Source organism: Camelus dromedarius, chromosome 14, assembly GCF_036321535.1.
Source record: "Camelus dromedarius isolate mCamDro1 chromosome 14, mCamDro1.pat, whole genome shotgun sequence".
Taxonomy (NCBI): Eukaryota; Metazoa; Chordata; class Mammalia; order Artiodactyla; family Camelidae; genus Camelus; species Camelus dromedarius.
The window spans coordinates 22747184-22766708 of record NC_087449.1 but is presented as its reverse complement, the minus strand read 5'-3'; the positions used below and the strand labels follow the sequence as shown (position 1 = coordinate 22766708).

General features: G+C 42.2%; 1 protein-coding gene across 4 annotated transcripts in view; it reads left to right on the top strand.

The window, feature by feature from the left end:
- Positions 1-19525, top strand: part of AK4 (adenylate kinase 4) — a 70319-nt gene that overhangs the window by 23914 nt on the left and 26880 nt on the right. For all 4 annotated transcript variants that reach the window (XM_031465311.2, XM_031465309.2, XM_031465307.2 and 1 more), the window contains one exon: positions 15007-15126. In XM_031465311.2, the coding sequence (XP_031321171.1) occupies positions 15018-15126 (109 nt within the window). In that variant the 5' untranslated portion in view covers positions 15007-15017. The remainder of the gene's footprint in view (positions 1-15006; positions 15127-19525) is intronic.

Genomic DNA, 19525 nt, shown 5'->3' with positions numbered 1-19525 from the left:
ATACTAACCTTCTTTTGGCCTAGGGAGTGACCGATTATATGGATCACAGATTCAACTCATTTTAGCTACAATTTCCTTTGGTTAAAACACCAGTAATAATTGTCCCCATGGTGAGCTAAATATTTTACCCTGAGACTAAATGGCAGAGGAAAGGTTTTGAAGACAGGTGAACACCAGGTGAAGTCACTGCTCCTCAGGAGAGACGTGGTCAGTGATTTGATCCTCTGGGGATCCTAGTCTGATGACGTCCAAGAGAACCAAGAACAAATAGGATTCAAGTCTTTACAGTTCCAAAGTTTTGCATTATTTCACATTAGTTGCAAAGCTATCTCTGGTAACTTCTTTAGAAATGGTTTACAATCCCTCACGTCTTTGTGATGGATTAAGAAACCGTTAGGGTAAAATTTATCTGTGTTACACAGACACCCAGAAGAAGAGACAGCTCAAAGAGAGGCAGCCGATTTTTGACTGTGTAGCCTAGTATATGTAAACTCTCAGCTGGGGTGACTTCCAAGTGCCTGCCTGTTAGTTTGAAAATGGTAAGTTGTTTCCTTTGTGCTCAAGTTTCTGCTTCTTCTGTTAGCAGGTATTTTGGAGTCTTAATCTCAGTAATGCGTAGGAGCTGACTCATGCACATGGCTTCAGGCGGAGCGAGCATCCACTTGTAGGAACAGGTCCTCTCTTGTGAAGAGGTCAGACTGGGGATCCAAATGCAACCCGTGGCGGTGATCTTGAACAGACTGAAGCAATAATCGTGAGACCCATTGACAAAAGTACACAAAGTCCATTTGTATAGACTAGTCAGATAATAGAATGTTTTGCTTAATTCCGTAATTTACTTTGCTCACTTATTCAAGTTTTGACAAAGAATTAGACTGTGAAATAACATTTAAAGGAAACATTGCTGCACGTAATTCTTACTGTGTGGTTGAGAAGATTTTTCTGACTCTCAGTTGCCTTAGAGTCATGACTACGGTTATGAGGACTGTTGAACAATACAGTGGATGTATAAGGGATGCAGTGATAAGAAAGTTCATTGAATTTGTAGGGCCTTGGGGAGGGGAGGATGGAGATTTTAAAGATAGGGTAGTTCTTCATCTCAAGTAGAGTGACTCTTATTGATGTTAAAATAAGTTAGTCTCTGGTCTCAAGGGGATTATAATCTGGTTTGGAGGATTTGTAAACAACCCCATTGGACAGGAGGGGTGAAATGTAGGTAGAGGAGCAACCACGTGTGGTTTTACAGACTGACCTGCATGGGGTGTGGGGGCGCACCTGGCTGCGGTGTGGGTGTGGGTCCGGCAGCCCAGCCTTGGTTCTGTCTACCAAGCACCGTTCCCTGGCAAACAGCGGAGTCAGCCTGGAGGAATGGGCATCTTCCAAAGAAGGATGTCCTTTTTCTGATTTGTCGAGGGGCATCGAATGGGCTAACTTTGGCCCCAGTGCCGGTGGAATACAGAAGAGGGGGCCACTGCCCTGAGGAAGTAGAAAGCGCGTGGCTATGAGGTGCCTGGTATGTGTGGTACTTGAAGCGGGGTTCTCCTGCCAACTTCTGCAAGCCCTTCAAAGGCCAACTCCAGGGCAGGAAGTTTCCTGGGGCCTGAGGTCAGGTTGATGTGTCCACCCCTGTGTCCCCATCCCAGGCACATCTCTGTCAGCACTGTCTCCCTCCTGTCCCGCCTTTCCTCCATGAGTCTGTAGGCTGCTTCAGGGAAGAGACCAGTCTCCCCTGACTTGTGCCTGACACAGTGTACGAGTCAAAGGGTGGGTAGCAAAGGAACAGAGTGCGTGGGAGGTAAGGTTTGAGCAGTCGTTCCAGGCCAGGTCAGAAAGACCTTGAATGCCATCCTGTGGAGTTTCCGTGTCATCCTGCAGGCCAGGGAAAGCATTACTGTTGTTCAAGGAGGAAGCAGCTTGTGCCAGCTGTGTTTTTGAAACCTCTCTGGGAGCTGTGTGGAGGGTGGATCAGAGGAGGGAGAAGACCTTGCGGAGAGGAGGAGGCTGGCTAGTTAGGATGTATAGGATTTCAGGGCGCTTAAGAGTTTGGTAGGAAGCAGCTGCACAGAAATACTTGCTGTAAGTTTATTTATTTAGTCGAAGATACAGCACCTAAAGGAAGCAAGGTGGTTACACAGAGCAGGAGCAGATGTTTCCCCACAGGGCATACTATCTCCATTCTTGTGTGTGTGTATGTATATATGTATATAACAGAGATATATGCTTCTGTCCCTTTTGTACAGGGACTTGCTTCACCATTCTAGAAGAATGTACCCTAACATTCAGAGTGCTTTTCTTCAAGGAAATGCTCACAGACATTGAGAGACAGTCTCGAATAGTGGTTAAGAAGATGGACTCTGGTGCCAACCTGCTTGAGTCTGAGCCCTGGCTCTGTCACTCATCAGCTGAGTTACTTTGGGAAAGTTACTTAACCTCTCTGTGTTCTGGTTTACTTGTTTGTGAAATGGGGAAAATAATAGCACTGGTCTCACAGATATTTAGGAGAATTCAGTGGGTTCATGTGTATAAACCACTTAGACCGACACTTCGCATATAGGAACATATACTTATTATCGCCATGTCCTTGAATGACATTTGTACAGAGGCATCATTCCAAGTTCTTTACACAAACATGTTAATCACATGCAACTTTCAGAACACTCCTGCGTGGTATTTCCATTTTATAGATGAAGAGACTGAGGTACAAACGCACCCACAATCTTACAGCCTTTAAGTGGTAGTGTCAGGATTTGAACCCAGGCAGTCTGGCTCCGAAGTGTATGGTCTTGACCATTACACTAGGTGCAGAGTTTTCTTCGTAGCTACCAATAGCCAGTGTCAGGGAGTGATTTAAAACCAATCCCTTTTTGGTGCGAAAGAAAAGAAAGCCTGGCTTTGAGCAAGGCCAGTTGTAGGATGGGTCCTGGACATCTGAGTTAAGTGCCCAAATGTCTTAAATTTAGGAGTTTCCATAATTTCTGCCTCTATGGGACTTTGATATCTATTTCTTAACCAAGATTTTAAAAAATATGTATTATTTTATTACTAGAAGAGATTCATCAAAGTGATATGAAGGACAGTTTATAGAATAAAGTTTTTCTTAATTGTTTTTTCAAGTAACTACTTCAGTGCCAGAATATTCTTACAAGTAGGGGGCAGCAGATAAAGAACTTGTAGTTTGCAGTTATTAAACTGTAGTTTATTTTTGACTATGCCTCATAGGGTGTGTGCATGTGTGTGTGTGTGTGTTGGTGTGTGCTGGAGTTCTCAGTGACACCTTGGAGAAGGGGTGATGCTGGGGGTGGGCATTGGTCTCTCCTAGTCTAGGCAGCCTTAGGAGGGAATCAAGCTCTTTTACGGGGGTCTTTCATTCTTAGTGTTCTCTTGCTTGAACAATGAAAAGAACATTAAGTAGTTACCTGTTTCTGGTGACTGAGCCAGGCATTTGCTGGGGATTTGCAAATCTTGGGGATTTGCAACTTTGTGGACATTTGTTGGGCTCTGTCTTCTGTATCCAGTTTGCCAACACGTTATAGGCAATCAGAACAAAAAGAAGATATGCACTGTGTATGTGATTTGTGTGTCCACCACTCAGCCTAAGAGATAGAATATTACCAGTACGTTGGAAGCCCCCATGTGCCTTTTCTCCATTATCTGACTATCATCTGCATCTTATAATTACTCTCTTGCTTTACCATATACTTTTGCCATATATGTATGTGCCCCTCAATAGTACTTTGAGTAATACTCAAGTTTAATTTTGTCTGTTTTAAACTTTTATATAAATGGACAGATTTTAGGCAAAAACAAACAAAAAAAGAAGTTAAATCTTCCTTATTTTTGTTTCTGGGTTGTGCCAATGAAAGACAGGAGACCATTCTTAGAACTTGACTTTGTTTTGAAATAGGGCAGATTGTCAACTGTTTGATGCCTGGCTAAGCCGTCAGGAGCACAGAACAAATAACTTGCTGTGCTCCCTTCATTGTTTCCCCGGTGGGCAGGGAAATGGGCCGTAGCCCAGCACAGAGTAGTTGTTTAGTAAATATTTTTGAATAAATGGATTGTAATAGCAAGGTCAGCAAACTTCACTTATTAGAACGTTCATGTAGTTGTTTTTGGTATCTCTTTGATGAACTGAATGTGGAAATGGATTAGTGGCTGAAGTGTTTATATGTGGATCTGGTTCTGTCTGGAATCGCTACCTCTGTTACAAAAGACTCAGTCAGCCCTGGTTCTCTAGGGGCTTAGTGGAGTTGGAAGGACCAGTCCGTCTTCAGGTGCGTATCGAATGTCTGCTTTGTATCAGGTACTGTGCATGGCGCATCAGAGACAGTCATACACCAGACAGACACGATCCCCTATTGTACGGTGGGGAAGACTGGCATGAGGGATTAAAACCCAGTATGATGAGTGCTGTAAGGTGGGAGGACAGGATGTCATGGGAGCACATACAGAGGACTGAACCCCTTTTGGAGAATTGAGGAGGGAAGCCCTGGGGCTGGAGAGTAGATATGAAGTGGAATGGGAGCACATGGGTGATGGGAGGAGATCTTCCAGGCTGCTGAGGTAGGCAGGGGCCGGATCTTGAAGGGACTTGAAAACCACTGCCATAGAACTGCTTTGAAGTTTTTTGAGCAGGGGTGCGACATGCTCAGATAGGCAACTTGGACCACGCTGGCTGCAGGGTACAGAAACAGTGGTGTGAGATTGTGGGAGGTGGGGGAGATTAGTGAGAGGAGGAAGCTACTGAATGTTACATCCTGTCTTTTGAAGCCTACCCTTACAGTGGACGTAAAATCAGTTCAAGATTTATACCAGAGGCAAGACGACGTTTGTAATTCTAGTAGTCTAATTATGAACATTGTGTCTGAAGCGGTTTATTTTCCAAGGTCAAACTTAAGGTTAAATAAAGAGTCCTCCCCTGGTGAAACCACCCCGTTCCCTCTCCATGCACGGGGGATTGCTAAGAAGAGTGCTCTGGCTGTTTTTAAATGGTTCCCCCCAGGCCCCATCCTACTGGAATCCCCGGGGAATTTTCTCTGATACTCACTGTGGCAATCTGGTCAAGCTTCTGGAGGAAAACCTCCTAAGATCATGAGGCCCCCGTGCCTGGGCCCTCCTGGAGCCCCGTCCACATGAGCTCCAGCTGCTTGTCAGTTGCGGTTCAGTGTTTCCTTCCGGGCACCGGCTGCCCACACAGCTTCCACTTGTGAATCTCGGCTCAGGTGAGCTGTGACTCCCTGTATTTACCCCTCTGTCCGTCCAGTCTTGGGGACTGTGGTTTGCCCTGTGTCCTCCCCTCTTATGGAATCAGGAAGAGTTATTTATTTTTCAGTCTGCTCAGCTTTTTGACTTGCTGGGACATAGTGACAACTTAGTGTTTGTTCATGAGTCTGCTCCACTCCTCTCCTCTTTCTTGGGGGTGTTCTTATACTTGTATGTCTAGTGCCTTGTCTGGTGCCTTTCACGTAATCGATGCACAGAAGATTGAGGCTGGATAACTGGCAGGGTTCCTGGGGAGGAGAATTTTCACCTGTGGTTCTGAGTAGCTGGAGTGACTTTGGCACAGACAAGGGGGGAAAGGGGAGTTCTCCGGAAGGATGCTGGCAGAGTCATCGCACAGCTGATTGGAGGCGCATGCCACGAGAACCCTGGTCATTGTTGTTCTTGTGCTGGCACTTCCTGGGTTAGTTATTGAAAAAAAAAATATATGACAAAGAGAGACAAATTTAAGACAGATACATTCAAATAAAGTAAAAAGACCTCCCTTGCCTTTGCTTAAAGTATTAATAGTAGTTGAAGTTTGGTTTCAAGAGACTCTCATTCCAGAAGTGGATTTTACCTGAATAATGTTGATTAACTTGGAGTCTTAACCTCCACCTTGGTTAAAACAAATCTTTTTTGTTTCCAATGTCAAGAGACTAGGGGAGCCTGCTTGGCTTTTTGTAACTCTGGACTAGGGTTTAACTCTTCAGTGGTCAAAGGTGAAGTAGCCGGTAGATTCAGTATTTGACCCAATACTTTCATTTAGTTTGTGACCAATAGCCTATTTCTTTTTCACAGTATATTTATATGGAACTTTATTGGCAATATAGGAGCTTGTGTTAAGTATAAATGTGAGAATTACCGACTGTTTGATTTAATTTTTATCCTGACAGAAAGATTCTATAAAGTTTTGCTCTTGAAAGCTTTCAGTGGGCTAGCACCTCGTCCCAGTGTTTCGGTTCTGAGCTCTGGGACAGGCCTCCCGCATAGTAGGTGCTGCGTGCGTATCAGCTGAGTGAGTATTTAGTGGACTCAGAGAGTATTTAAACCACAAAACCAACCCCATCCCACGTTCTCCAGTTTCCCCTTAGTGAACGGTGTTTACGACCCACCCCCTTTCAGTAACCTGTCTTTCCCATTTCGGATCTTTATGGGTTTGTTTATTTCTTTGAGTCAGTCAGTCTCTGGAATGTTTAAGCTGGCAGTGTCACGGACCCATCTGTGTGTATGTGCTCATGGTTTTTCTGAAGAAATGTCATTTGCTTAGGCTGACTCTCCTAGTTACTTGGACAGAGATATTTTCTTTTTAATCAGTCTTAAGATAGTCCACAGTGGTGGCCAAACCGCACCAGCCGCTCCCCCGCCGGGCTGCTGACAGTGCTTTGCCGTGTTTGCTGCCCCGAATGCAGTGATTTATATCCGCCTGTTAATCTGCATGTGGGCCATTTTCATGTGAAAGATTTGAGGACAATAAAAATCTCTTTCATATCTGGAAGCATGAGTTTTGGAGAGATGACCAATTTAATAGGAACTCTCACATTCTGTATGATCTTAAATTTTTTAACTTGGTATTATCTTCAATATACAACTTAATAGGTAGTATTCAATTTTGAAAATTTGTAGGTTGTCTGATCTGGTTAGTAATTGAAAATATATATTTCTCAAGGTTACCAAGATCATACCTATTTTAATTTATATTTAGTAGTAATTGAATGGAGTTGGTTTTTAAGATTCAGTATCACAAAATTTATGTTACAGAATAGGTGAAACATTGATTTTCTTCTAACACATTTAGCATTGACAATATAATATATCCATAATTTTATAATACATACCATTTTATAATCTGGCACTTAATCTTTCCTTTTCTGAAGAAAGTTTTCCCAAATGTGCCCTTAATCACTGGTGTTCTGGTCAGTCTCATAAACACACGATGGGTTTTCTTTTCCCTTTTTTGGTTGTTGTTATGCTTAAAAAATGCAAAGCTGCTGACATTTTGCTGTTGTTATTGTTACTCTAAATTTATCAAGTTTATTTTTGAAAGCTTCCTAGTGATTTATGAACTATTTCAATGAGTGTGCATGTGCACGTGTGTGCACACTAAGGATGCAAAAGCTGTGTAAGACCACATACGTGTGTCTGCAGCCTTTCTCTGGAATACTACGTGAGAAATTGGAGCAGGGATGTGTTATATCCAAGCATGCTAGCATTAGCATTTCATGATACTGCTTTCCCTTCCAAGCAACCTGACAAGGGCACATGAAGGTCCTGTTTTCTGGAATGGGCCGGTCTTCTGACCTGTGTTTTTCTTCAGTTTGCTTTTGTAGTGAGGTCTTCATTCAGATGCCCATGCGTTGTTAAGTCCACTTTGCTCTGGCTGCTGTTGGCTTTTCCTGGTTTTCATGGTGGGGATTGTGAGATGTGGTGGAAGTTTGATTTTGTGTCAGATTAGAGGACATGCTGTCTGTCCTGCTCCAGAGAAGAGCCAAGGCTGCCAAAAATAGTTGGGAGAGGATGCTGCCCTTAGAGCTCTCCCTGCATTAGTAGACTGGATTCAGGTGGCTCTGGAGGGCTTCCACAGAGCTATTTTAAACTTGGAGTTGCACAGTGCACAGTGAGTTAGCTCACGGTACTTTATCAAGGGGCAGGGAGCACCTTTGCTTTGGCTCGTCCTGTCTGTGCTTGGATTATTGTCACAGCCTCCTTTGTGTCCACCCACGCCAGCCTCGTCCAGGTTTCACGTTGCCGTGGGCATGTGGCATCACACGAGGCCTTGCACTTAGTTTAGTGTTCTGCTGTTGCCATCATGGGATTTTTAATTTTTGAACAAGGAAGTTCCATGCTTTCATTTTGTGCTGGGCCCTGCAACTTGAGCAGTTGGTTTTAGCTGTGGGCTGGAATTTCTGGAACTAGTTTTTTTTTTTTTTTTTCTTTAATCCCTCAAAGTCTCAGCTCCTTATCCTACCCGTCTAACTCGACGGCTCATGGTGTGCTTTTTTTCAGATGTCACTAATTGAGGTTCCTCCAGGTGTGTGAATCACCCCCATGCCTCTACAGCATCAGCTCCTGGTGTTTCTTTCTCCCCATTTTCCCTCCCCAACCTGGCTTATTGCTATTCATGGTTTGACATGATGAAGAAATAAAGCTCAGCTGTCACACCTAACGTGGCCGTCTCACCTAGTTAGTACTGATCACGCCTCATCTCATATCGCCCTTGAAAAAGTTGCTACCTGGCAAAGTTGGGCGGTATTTGATCTTGGGGTAATGATTCTGTTGTAACTGTGCAGGAAGATCAGATTGATTTTTATGAGGGGAAAAAGATCCTCTGTCATCTTCAAAGTGTTCATTCATACAACATTTTTTTTTGGAGTATCTGTGCTTACCAGACTATATTCTAAGAACTGAGGGTATGGTAGTGAACAGAGTGTTTCATTTTTTTTTTTCAGTTAACAATATTCTAGTTGAGGGGGCACAGAAAGTGAATTAACAAATATATGTCAATATAGAATATGTAAGGTCTGGCTCTAGAAAACAATGTAAAGTAGGATAAGAGAGTAAGGATGATGGGGTGTGCGTTTGTGCTTGTGCTGTTTAGACACGGTGGGAGGCCTGTTTGAGGTGAAACTTGACCAGAGACCTGAATGAAGTGAGGACTTGACCCTTATGAAATGAAATTCCAGGGGGAAGAGTGTTCCTGGCAGAGGGAACAACAAATGCAAAGGTCCTAAGTGGGCACATGGTTGTGATCTTCAGGAAAGTGCACGGAGGCTGTCGTGTCTAGAACAGGCTGGAAAATGAAGAGAGAAGTAGGAGGTGGGTCAGAGAACAAGGGCCTGGTCACACAGGGCCTTGGAGGCCCAAGTGAGGACTTGGCTCATACTCTCAGTGAGATGGGAAGTCGCTGGAGGATTCTGATGGGCTTGCATTTTTAAAGGATACTCTAGCTGCTGTATTTATGCAAAAGAGCCATCTACTACCACTGCTGCTACTGAGAAGGGAAGTAAGCTGAGCAGTGAGAATTGGCTGTTTAGGTAATCTAATTATTCTTTGGGTTGACTGTGTGTGGAAGACCCCAGAAGCAATCTCTGAATTTGTATCTGTTTAAAGATTGGTATGGGTAAAGGACCCACTTTGATCTTGTTGCAGCAAACTGTGTTACAGCTCAGTGTTATAGCTCAGTTGTGACAGCAACCTGGATCTGGTAGAGACCAAGCAGCACTTGGAGGGTTGGAGAGCTCAGGTTTATTATGCCAGCGGGCCCAGAGGAGTTAACACTCCAAGCTCTGGACCCTGTCTGTAGGTTTACACAAGCTTTTATAGGCTACCAGTCTAGGCTTTGCAACATTTTGTAACGTCATATGCAAATAAGGTATAACAAAGGTGACTAATTAGGAACAAGCTTTGTAGAAATGGACCAGTCAGGAATGAGAGAAATGGGCCAATCAGGAGTTAGCTCAGGGAACCAATAGAATCTTAAGGACAAGTTCCACTTTCCTAGAAGTAAACTGTTTCAGAGTTTAAAAAGCGAGATAATGCCGCAGGGCCAGGGAACCGAATGGTGCTGGCAGGAGGGTAGTGGCCCTGTCTGGGGCTCCTGCCGTCTTTTTCATGGGGTTTCCCACCTCAGTCTCAGCGATGAGATCCATTCACAGTCTGTTCATTCTTAGGCCATTTGTCTCCTCTTCACTCTGTAAAGATTTGTAAATTAGGTTTTGGAGTGTATCTCACTACTTCCTTCCTTTTGCGCTGCTTTCTGATAAGCCGTGTTAACCACCAGGGCCGTTCAGGGCCGTCATTGTCCACATAGCCTGTTCTGCAGTGCCCCCACGGTTTGCTCTTGTTTATTCACAACAGTTACTGTTGCATTGTTGTGTTTGATCAATTGTCTTGGAGATGAGAGACACTGTGAAAGTAGAATTTCAAGATCTTCATGTTCAATTATATAGAATGGGAGAAATTGAGAAAATCAAGACACACATAAGGTACATAATCTTAGGTGACATTGAGAGAGGACAGTAGTCCCCCCTTATCCATGGGGAATACATTCCAAGGCCTCCAGTGGATGCCTAAAACCACAGATAGTACTGAACCCTATATATACTGTTTTTTCCTATATACACATGCCCAGGATAAAGTAAGTTTATGATAAAGCAATTTATAAATCAGGTCCAGTAAGAGATAAGCAATAATAATAAAATAGAACGGTTTTAACAATATACTGTACTAAAAGTTATGTGAACATTGTGTCTGTCTCTCTCAGAATATCTTAAATGTACAAATTTAATTCCTTTTTTGTCTTAACTAAGCACTTATCATGCACTCTGGTCATATCTTTTGCAGTTTAAAGTACAGCAGCAAAACTAGCATGGATTTCTTTTTCCTTCTTCACAATTTAACAGATTTGTCCTTGTCATAGATCTTAGCCGCCTCGGCATACAGTATTTTCCTTTCCTTATTAAGTCGCGAACTTTCATCTTTTTGTTAGCAGATGGAGGGACCCCTAAATTAGGAAGCCCACCATAGTGTGGGTTCTTGCCGCTGGCTGTGAAAGAATTCGCACAGCAGAGGCAGAGGGACAAAGTAAGCAGCTGCTTTATTGCTCAGAAGGAGAAATGGAAGGAAGGTGCTTGAGCAGGAAGAAGGGAAGAAAAGCACTTGAGTGAGGAAGAGGTGCTCGAGTGGGGAGCCATCAGCCAAGATGGGTGGTAGAAACGGCTCTGGCCCGGGTCGGGCCACGTGGACTTCATGGGGGACTTCTGCCATCATGTTCTCCTTCCAGGTGTGACGGAGCCAGTCAGCCCTTGTACGGGCTTTTCTGGTTGTCGTCATGGCAATCGTCAACTGTTACGGGCTCTTGGTGGGTGTGTCACTTACCATGCTAATACCTTACAATGAGCATATAATGAGGCTCCAGGTCCACTGAGAGTCAAATCCGCCACCATCTTAGACTGGGTTCTAACCAGTTCTTGTCTCTTCACTGCAGCTGCCTCTTGAGACTCAGATAGGAGTAACTGGTTTCAATTTGAGGGAGGGGCAGGGGTATGATCCTGGGGGCAACAGCCTTGGTAACAGAAAGGAATGTTGCTTTTAATCAGAATGCCTGCAATCTAGTGGACCCAGCACCTCTCTCAAAAAACCGTCTCCAAAGGTTATGCCCAGCCATGAAAGTTTTAAAGGGAAATGAAGGACTAATCTCAGCTAATCGTTGAGATAGGTGGTCAGAGTCGTTGCCATCCCCCAGTGCCTGCAGGCTTGTCCTAATCAATGGCTTGAGCCTGCTCTTCTCTGACTCAGGGAGGCCTGGGGGATGGCAGCTTTTCTATGAAGAGGCAAGGGTTGGGGGCTCACAGGGTCCTGCTCCCTTTCATTTTCACTTAAAAGAAGCACTTTATGGCTTCCCTTTGGCATATCTGAATGGCCAGCATCACTCCTCTTGCACTTGGGGCCATTATTACATAAAATAGGGTCACTTGAACACAAGCACTGTGGTAGACAGTCGATCTGATGACCAAGATGGCTATTAAATGACTAACGGGAGGAATATTCTGGACAAAGAGATGATTCACATCCCAGGGGACGGAGCAGGACAGCACAAAGTTTCATCACACTACTCAGAATGGCACCAAGTTTAAACTTATGAGTTGCTTATTTCTGGAATTTTCCATTTAATATTTTCAGACCACGGTTGACCTTGGATAACTGAAGCCAAGGAAACCATGGATGTGTGTGTGGAGGGTATTCTGATGTTTTGGCTGAGGTAAGAAACACTAGGACAAGAACAGAGTGGGAGGGGAATGTGGGATTTTGGACGTAAGTTTGAAGTGTCAGCAGGAGGTACATATTGAGCCACTTAGCAGATACTCTGAGGCCTTAGGGGCACCATTGTGGATACTGTTCTTCATTAAATTACTGAATCCAAATGTATCCCAATACCATAAATCCTCCATCTGAAGGGACCTGAAACATTAATGTAGCCCCGTGCCCAACCCAGTTTTCAAAATCCTCTGCAGTGTCCCTTCCTGGGCAGTCTTTGAGTCTCCATTCAAACATGTCCTTAGGCAAGCTTTCCTGTCCATTTGTACTTCCCACTACTGGTCCTGATTCTAAGACCTGGGGGTTGAATAAAATAGTGCCCTTTCCAGTTGTCAAGTATCAGGTGATGGATAAATTGTTGTCTTTGTCTGGGTCTTTTCTTTTCCAAATCAGACAATTCCTACTCTTTCACTATTTCCTCATGGGATGTTAGGAGCCAGTGCACATCTTGATCTCTCACCTTGGAAGAGGTATATTTGTTGTTTCTGTCTACCTTAAAGTTTGGTGAATGGGGCTAAGACCAGGGCCCTGGGGCTGGCCTGAGCAGTGCAGAGTAAGCACCATACCTGCTAGTTATTCTGAGCAGTCGGTCTGACAGCGATCTGTCGGATACAAAACACACACACACACACACACACACACACACACACACACACATCTTACAGGTATTACCCAAGGGCACTGAAAGCAAATGTTCACACAAAAACTTGTACATGAATGTTTATTGCAGCGTTATTCAGAATAGCCAAAAAGTAAAACAACCCAAGTGGCTTATAACTGATGTATGTATAAACAAAATATGGTATGTCCATATAATGGAATAATAATACTTAGCCATGAAAATGGTTAAAGAGCTGATAGATAGACAGACAGACAGATAGATAGATAACACAGATGAACCTTGAAAACATGCTAAGTAAAAGAAGCCAGACACAAAATACCACATATTGTGTGCTTCTTCTGTATGAAGTGCACAGAATAGGCAAATCTATAAAGACAGAAAGTGGATTAGTAGCTGCCAGCACCTAGAGGGAGGAGGGTTGGGGGAGTGGCTGCTAATGGGTACAGGGTTTATTTCTGGGGTGATAAAAATGTTCTGAACTTAGGTAGTGGTGATGGTTACACAACGTGGACTATGTATAAAAACCACTGATTTGTACACTTTAAAATGATTAATATTATGATATGTGAATTATCTCAGTAAGTCTGTCATTAAAAAAATAATGAGTATTACCTCTTATTTGAAGATGAGGCTCTTATGAGGATTAAAATGAAATAGCACATAATGCTTAAAAGCACAGTGCTTAGGGTAGTATGTGCTCAGCTTAAGATTGTTATTGTTGCCCTTAACGAAATAATACTGCTTACATATCAACTTGTATTCGCTGCTACATTTGTACGCTGTTACTGTTACACAGTATACAGTCAAGAAATCCTTGTTGAATGAATGTGTTTTGTTTACTTTCATGTGAAGCCACATTCGGGATCTGCTTCGTGTAGCCTGTTCCTGAGTCGCATCTTTGGGTCTAACTGTGAGCTCCTTGTCCAGTGGTAGTGATCGCGTGCTGGGGAACTCTTCATAGCACATGTTTCAGTGTTGAAGTTGGAGTTCGGAGTGTAGACTCAGTCTGGGGGAAAGAAGGACGGCTTTACCTTAAATTCAAGGTTAAAGTAGGGGCAAAATGATTCTTGAGCTTTTTTCCAGTAATATAATTCTACTTTATGTTTTTGGAAGAACTTAATTGGCCTGTCAAGAATGTGATTCTTAATGGTTCATTATCAGATCTCTGGACAGCAGGGGACTTCATCTTGGGTTTAAAAAAAAAAATTCAGTTCTAGAAACTTAACAGATTTAAACTGCTAATTTGTTCTGCTGAAACCAACTCACAATTCCCACATATAAGAAATTATTATTTTAAATTAATAGAGGAGCATTTTTTCTTTGAAAAAAAATTTTTTTAATTCACATCTTTTTATGAACTTGACATTTCACTAATAACACTGAATTGCTTTTACAACCACGTCAGCAAGATACTGTGTGCTTATACCGAGGTTCTCGGAAAGAAGTAAACTGATTGCTTTTTTCCCCCACTTTTTTTTGTGGGGGAAGTAATTAGGTTTATTTACTTTATTTTTATTTAGTTAGTTTTAATGTTTATTTTTAACATTTATTTATTTTTTATTTTTTTGGATGGAGAGGAAGGTAATTAGGTTTATTTATTTATTTTAGTGGAGGTACTGGGGACTGAATCCAGGACCTTGGGTTTGCTAGGCATGCGCTCTACCACTGAGCTATATCCTCCCCACCTAATTTATTTATTTTCAACGGCGGTACTAAGGATTGAACCCAGGACCTCGTGTATGCTAAGCACACTACCACTGAGTTAGAACCCTCCTCACCTGATCGCTTTTTGTATCATCCAGCATTCTTTCTAGGAGAGCAGTGAAAATTTTTTTCCCCTTAAAATCTCTAAAGAATAGTTGTACCCCTAGGCTTCCTGTAGTCTTCTGTGTACTGTGTAGTTGATCACATTTCTTTGTTACCATAAACTGGAGAGAGGCTCGGGGTCCACTTTGGGACTCACCTCTAGGAAGCAGCCCGGACTTCTCGCCTGGCCTTTAGTGTACCACCCTCCCTCCAGACTTCAACTTGATTTCCTACTCTGATTTTCTCTTTGCCTAATTTATATTTCCTTTTATTTTTATTTCTGTCTGTGTATATATCTTCAAGAGATGCTTTTCCAAATCTTTGGGAGACAAATGGAAGAGAGTGCCACCACTATTGAAGCCAATGTTTAAAAAAATTACTCTAAAAACCTTTACCCCTAACTTCCCCCTATGCCATCAGGGAGGAATGGGAGAGAAGTCAAAACTGTCAGAAGAGAGTTTGTAAGCTTTTTTGAGTGTGCCCTTTTCCTGTCTTTTTAATAGAAGTTGGTGGTATGGCAAAGCAGTACATCGAGAAAGGTCTTTTGGTCCCAGATCACGTGATCACACGCCTCATGCTGTTGGAGCTGGAGAACAGGCGTGACCAGCACTGGCTGCTTGATGGTGAGTGGAACCTGTGGGTCCGCTGGGCTTCTGCCAATAGTGGGTCATGGTCTCCCTGCACAGTTCTTCATTTCTTTCTCCTAAATTTTTAATTTATTTGTTTGCTTTATTTTATTTATGTATTTAACTTTTAAGATTGAAGTATTGTTGATTTACATTGTGTTAGTTTCTGGTGTACAGTATAGTGATTCAGTTATACATTTATATGTATGTATTCTTTTCCATGTTCTCTTTCATTATAAGCTATTACAAGGTATTGAATATAGTTCTCTGTGCTATGCAGTAGGACCTTGCTTATTTATCTATTCTATATATAGTAGTAAGTATCTGCAAATCTCAAATTCCCAATTTATCCCTTCTCACCTCCATTCCCCCTCTGGTAACCGTAAGTTTGTTTTCTATCTGTGAGTCTGTTTCTGTTTTATAAATAAGTTCAGGGGTGTCATTTTTAAAGATTCCACATGTGAGTGATATGTGATGTTTGTCTTTCTCTTTCTGACTTACTTCACTTCGTGTGGTAATCTCTAGGTCCATCCACGTTGACTGAGTAGTATTCCACTGTGTGTATATACTGCATCTTCTTAATCCAGTCACCTGTCGATGGACATTTAGGTTGCGCCCATGTCTTGGCTATTGTAAATAGTGCTGCTATGAACATTGGAATATATGTGTCTTTTTTTGCAGATTGCAAAATAACCACCCTACTCCAAACATTCAGTCATCTGTTTGACGACATGATAGAAACCCCATGCAGTGAAGCCTTTTAATTTCTCTGTCTTCAGTCTACCTTCCCTAGAACCATTGACTTTGAAGCACCCTTCCCTGAATTCCCATTATTGTTCCAGTTTCTATGGTGCCTTTTGTTTCCATGACGAAGTTGTTATAAGTAAAACTCATCTTAAATCAGGGGTTCTTTCATTCATAATAACCCACACAAATTGAAAGCATTAGTTATCATTTTTCACTTGTTAGATTAACAAAGATAGAAAATCTGAAAATCTTTTATTGAGAGGGTAGGAAATAAGTATTGTTGAGTATAAAATGGACAACCTTTGGAGGGCAGTTTAGCAGTCTTTGTAATTTTTGATTTAGCAGTTTCATGCTGGATTTCCTGCCTAAAGATATATCTTCAAGGATATTTGTTTTCAGCGTTGTTTGTAAACAGCAAGACACTGGTAACAACCTAAGTATGTATCACAGGGTAGCCTTAAATTCTGATACGTCCACTAACCAAATAATCTGTGCTTATGTGTTGATAGGGACAGATCTCTAAGACAGATTGCCAAGCGAAAAAAGCTAATTGCAGCATAGTATGTATTATGCACTATTATCTATGTAAAAACGGAGGGACAGTATAATATTACTATATTTACTTACAAATGCATACATAAACTATCTTTGGAAGGGTATAAAAAAACTGATGACAGTGCTTGGCATTACGATTAGGAGAGGATGAGGGTTGGGAAAGAGATTTACCTTTCATGGTGTATGCTCTTTGACACTGTTTTTTAGTATTTGAACAGTATCAAACTCCGATTAGTCCTGATTAAAAAAAAAAAACTCAATTAGTGGTTCCTATGATACTTTACCCAGGAAAATGCATACAGATGCTCATACACAGACTATTGCATGATTTAGTGCTCCAGGAAGCTGGGATTTAGAGTCTTCTACTTTAAGTTTGCCCAGTGTAATTCTTTAGATTTATTAAAGGAAAAAAAAAATGGACTGGGTGGGTTATTTGTCTTAGATTCTTTGGTGCGATGAAAATAGAAACTTGATAAATATCCTGCTTTCTAGGAACAGAAATGTGGATAATGAGATTTTGATATAAGAAACTTCTTTCTGTTGCAGAGTAGTTTTCCTTTAGTTCACACAGTGCACTCTTTCCTCTCTTAATCTGGTGAAACCAAAGCCTCACGAGGTTTCGACAGTTGAAGCCTTGATGTTTGCCAGCCACAGGCAAGCCAGAGGGAATTGTCCTACGCTTAAACTATCAGATGCCTGTATTTCTCCTAGTCTGGAGCCATGAATCTCCAAAATGACTAGTACGGTGTGGGGTACTTACCCTAATTCTGTGTTTATCAGAGTGTGTAGTGCACAGTGTTAATAATGGCTAGACAAAAGACGTTGTGGTCAAATGTGTTTAGCAAATATCAGTTTAAATAGTAAAAATTGCTAGACTTTATTGAGCACTTACTGTGTGCCAAGCATTGCTCTGAACATTTGATATTTATTATCTCATTCAATCCCTCCAAAAACCATATAAAGTGGAGACTGTTATTTCCATTTAATAGGTGAGGAAACTGGGGCAAACTAGGATTCACTTGCCTGTCCAAAGGTAATAGTCCTAAGTTAACCAATTTCTTAGGATTTTAATGAACCTTTAATATGATAATGTGATTTAACTCTTCATGGAAGGAGACATTGTGAAGCATTTTCTGAATTTATTGGGCCACAGAATCACCTGCCTTATTCTGAGCACCCACTGAGAACCTCTTGAGTTGGCTCTGGGGAGCTTTCTTTGCGAATGCGACTATTTAACATACATTCTTCGCTTTGTAGATGTTCTGAAAAGTTGACTATAAAGTAGGTCATATCTTTCTAGAATGCCTTCCATTAAAAAAAAGAAAAAAGTGAGAACTGAGTTCTCATGGGGTTGGAAGGAATGAACAGCATGAACTGAAAACTTTTGTCAAGAGAAAGGCTAGAATGACCTGTGGAAGCCGTGTATTTGTTCATTGGGCGTGATGAATAAAGCTCCTACTGTGTGTCAGGACTATTAGGTGCTGTTGGTAAAATGGCAAGATGCTATCCTTTTCCTAAGGGACTGACATTGCAGTAGGGGAGTCAGGTGTATAAAACATTAGGTTCTAATTGTGTAGCAAAATCATATATGTGGTACCCTAAGGACACAAAGGAGGAAGTTACCTGTTCTGTTTGTGGAAATTGAGGTTGAAACAGCTTGATGGAAAAAGAGATAAATAGAGGAATGTTCTGCAGGTTGATGAAGGGGTGGAAGGATTTTTCTGCAGAGGGACAACGTGAGCTGGATAAGAGAGGAATGACTAAGCCTCGTGTGTTCCTGGGACTGCAAACAGGGAGAGGCAGGGGAACTCCTGGGGTGATGGACTTTGATTCCATACAGAGATGGTGAAACTGGAAATTGTTGGCTGTAGGGACAGACCACTGAAGAATTGTTAAGAAAGGGCATAACACGATTAGATCAGTTTGTATCTCACAAAGACGATTCTGTTAGCAGCAGAGCTTTTAGGTGTTGGAGTAGGGAGGAGGTGGTGGTTAGAAGCCATATGAGAAACTGTTAGAAAAACTGGGCCGAGGGATGTTGAAGGCCTGAATTTAAGCAACAGCAGTGGGATGGAAAGGAAGCACCGTTCATGAAAGCGTGCCTTGAGGAGGAAGAACTGACGGGAGCTGTGACTGATGTTAGGTACCAAAGCCCTGAGGTTTTCTTTGATCGCCTTCCCAGCTTTTGGAGTTCCTTGGCCATCACCATCTTCCCTGCACTTCTCCGCAGCTATGTGAACGTCTCCAGACTTTAACCATTTAACTGAAAAAAGTTAGCCCCCTAACTCCTTATCTGGGTATTTGCCATGACTGATAAACTTTCACTTTGCCATAACCTAACAGTCATTTCTCTAGTTTAAATCCTTACATTGTAAGACTTCACACCTTGTAAAATGAACTTACGTAGTTTTAAGTAAACTTAAAAAAAAATCTGTTTAAAAAAGGGATCATCTGTGTTAAACTCCTTTGGGAACATGGTTAGTGTGATAACCACTAATCCCAGTGAGTGCCAGCCTCCACACTTTGGATTCCAGCCCTGCCCTTTACCGGCAGCGTCGATGACCCGGGTCGGGCAAGTTACTTTGGCTCTCTGCATTTTATTCTTCACGGAAATCTGGAATTACAAAAAGGGTGAAGTAAGCGAATATACGTAAAGTGCTTAGGGAAGTCCTTGCCATATGGTAAGTGCTGTAAGTAAGTATGAGGTTTTGTGACTTGTACGTGAATGAGGTGCAGGGCGTGAGGTTTTTGGGTTTTTTTGGGGGGGTGTGTAAGGTTTTTTTGTGTGTGTGTGTGGCTACGTGAAGTGTGAAGTTCAAAAGTCGTTTTAAAAATATTTAGCTGGGCGACGTTGAAAAGTCAGCTTCAGTTAGGGAGTGTCTTTATGTATCTTTTCACTGCTTTGCTTTTGCTAAAACTTCTCTCGGGGAGAAGGACTGAAGTTCTTCTACATCATAGGCCTGTTTTTGGTAAACTACGTCAGTCTCCTAACTGATTTAGTTTGTATCTGTCTCCTTGAAAACCCATCTGGTCACGGTTTCGCTTGTGATTTTTCTTTAAAGCTCTGGAGTAAATCCACTTGGCAAAGTGAGGA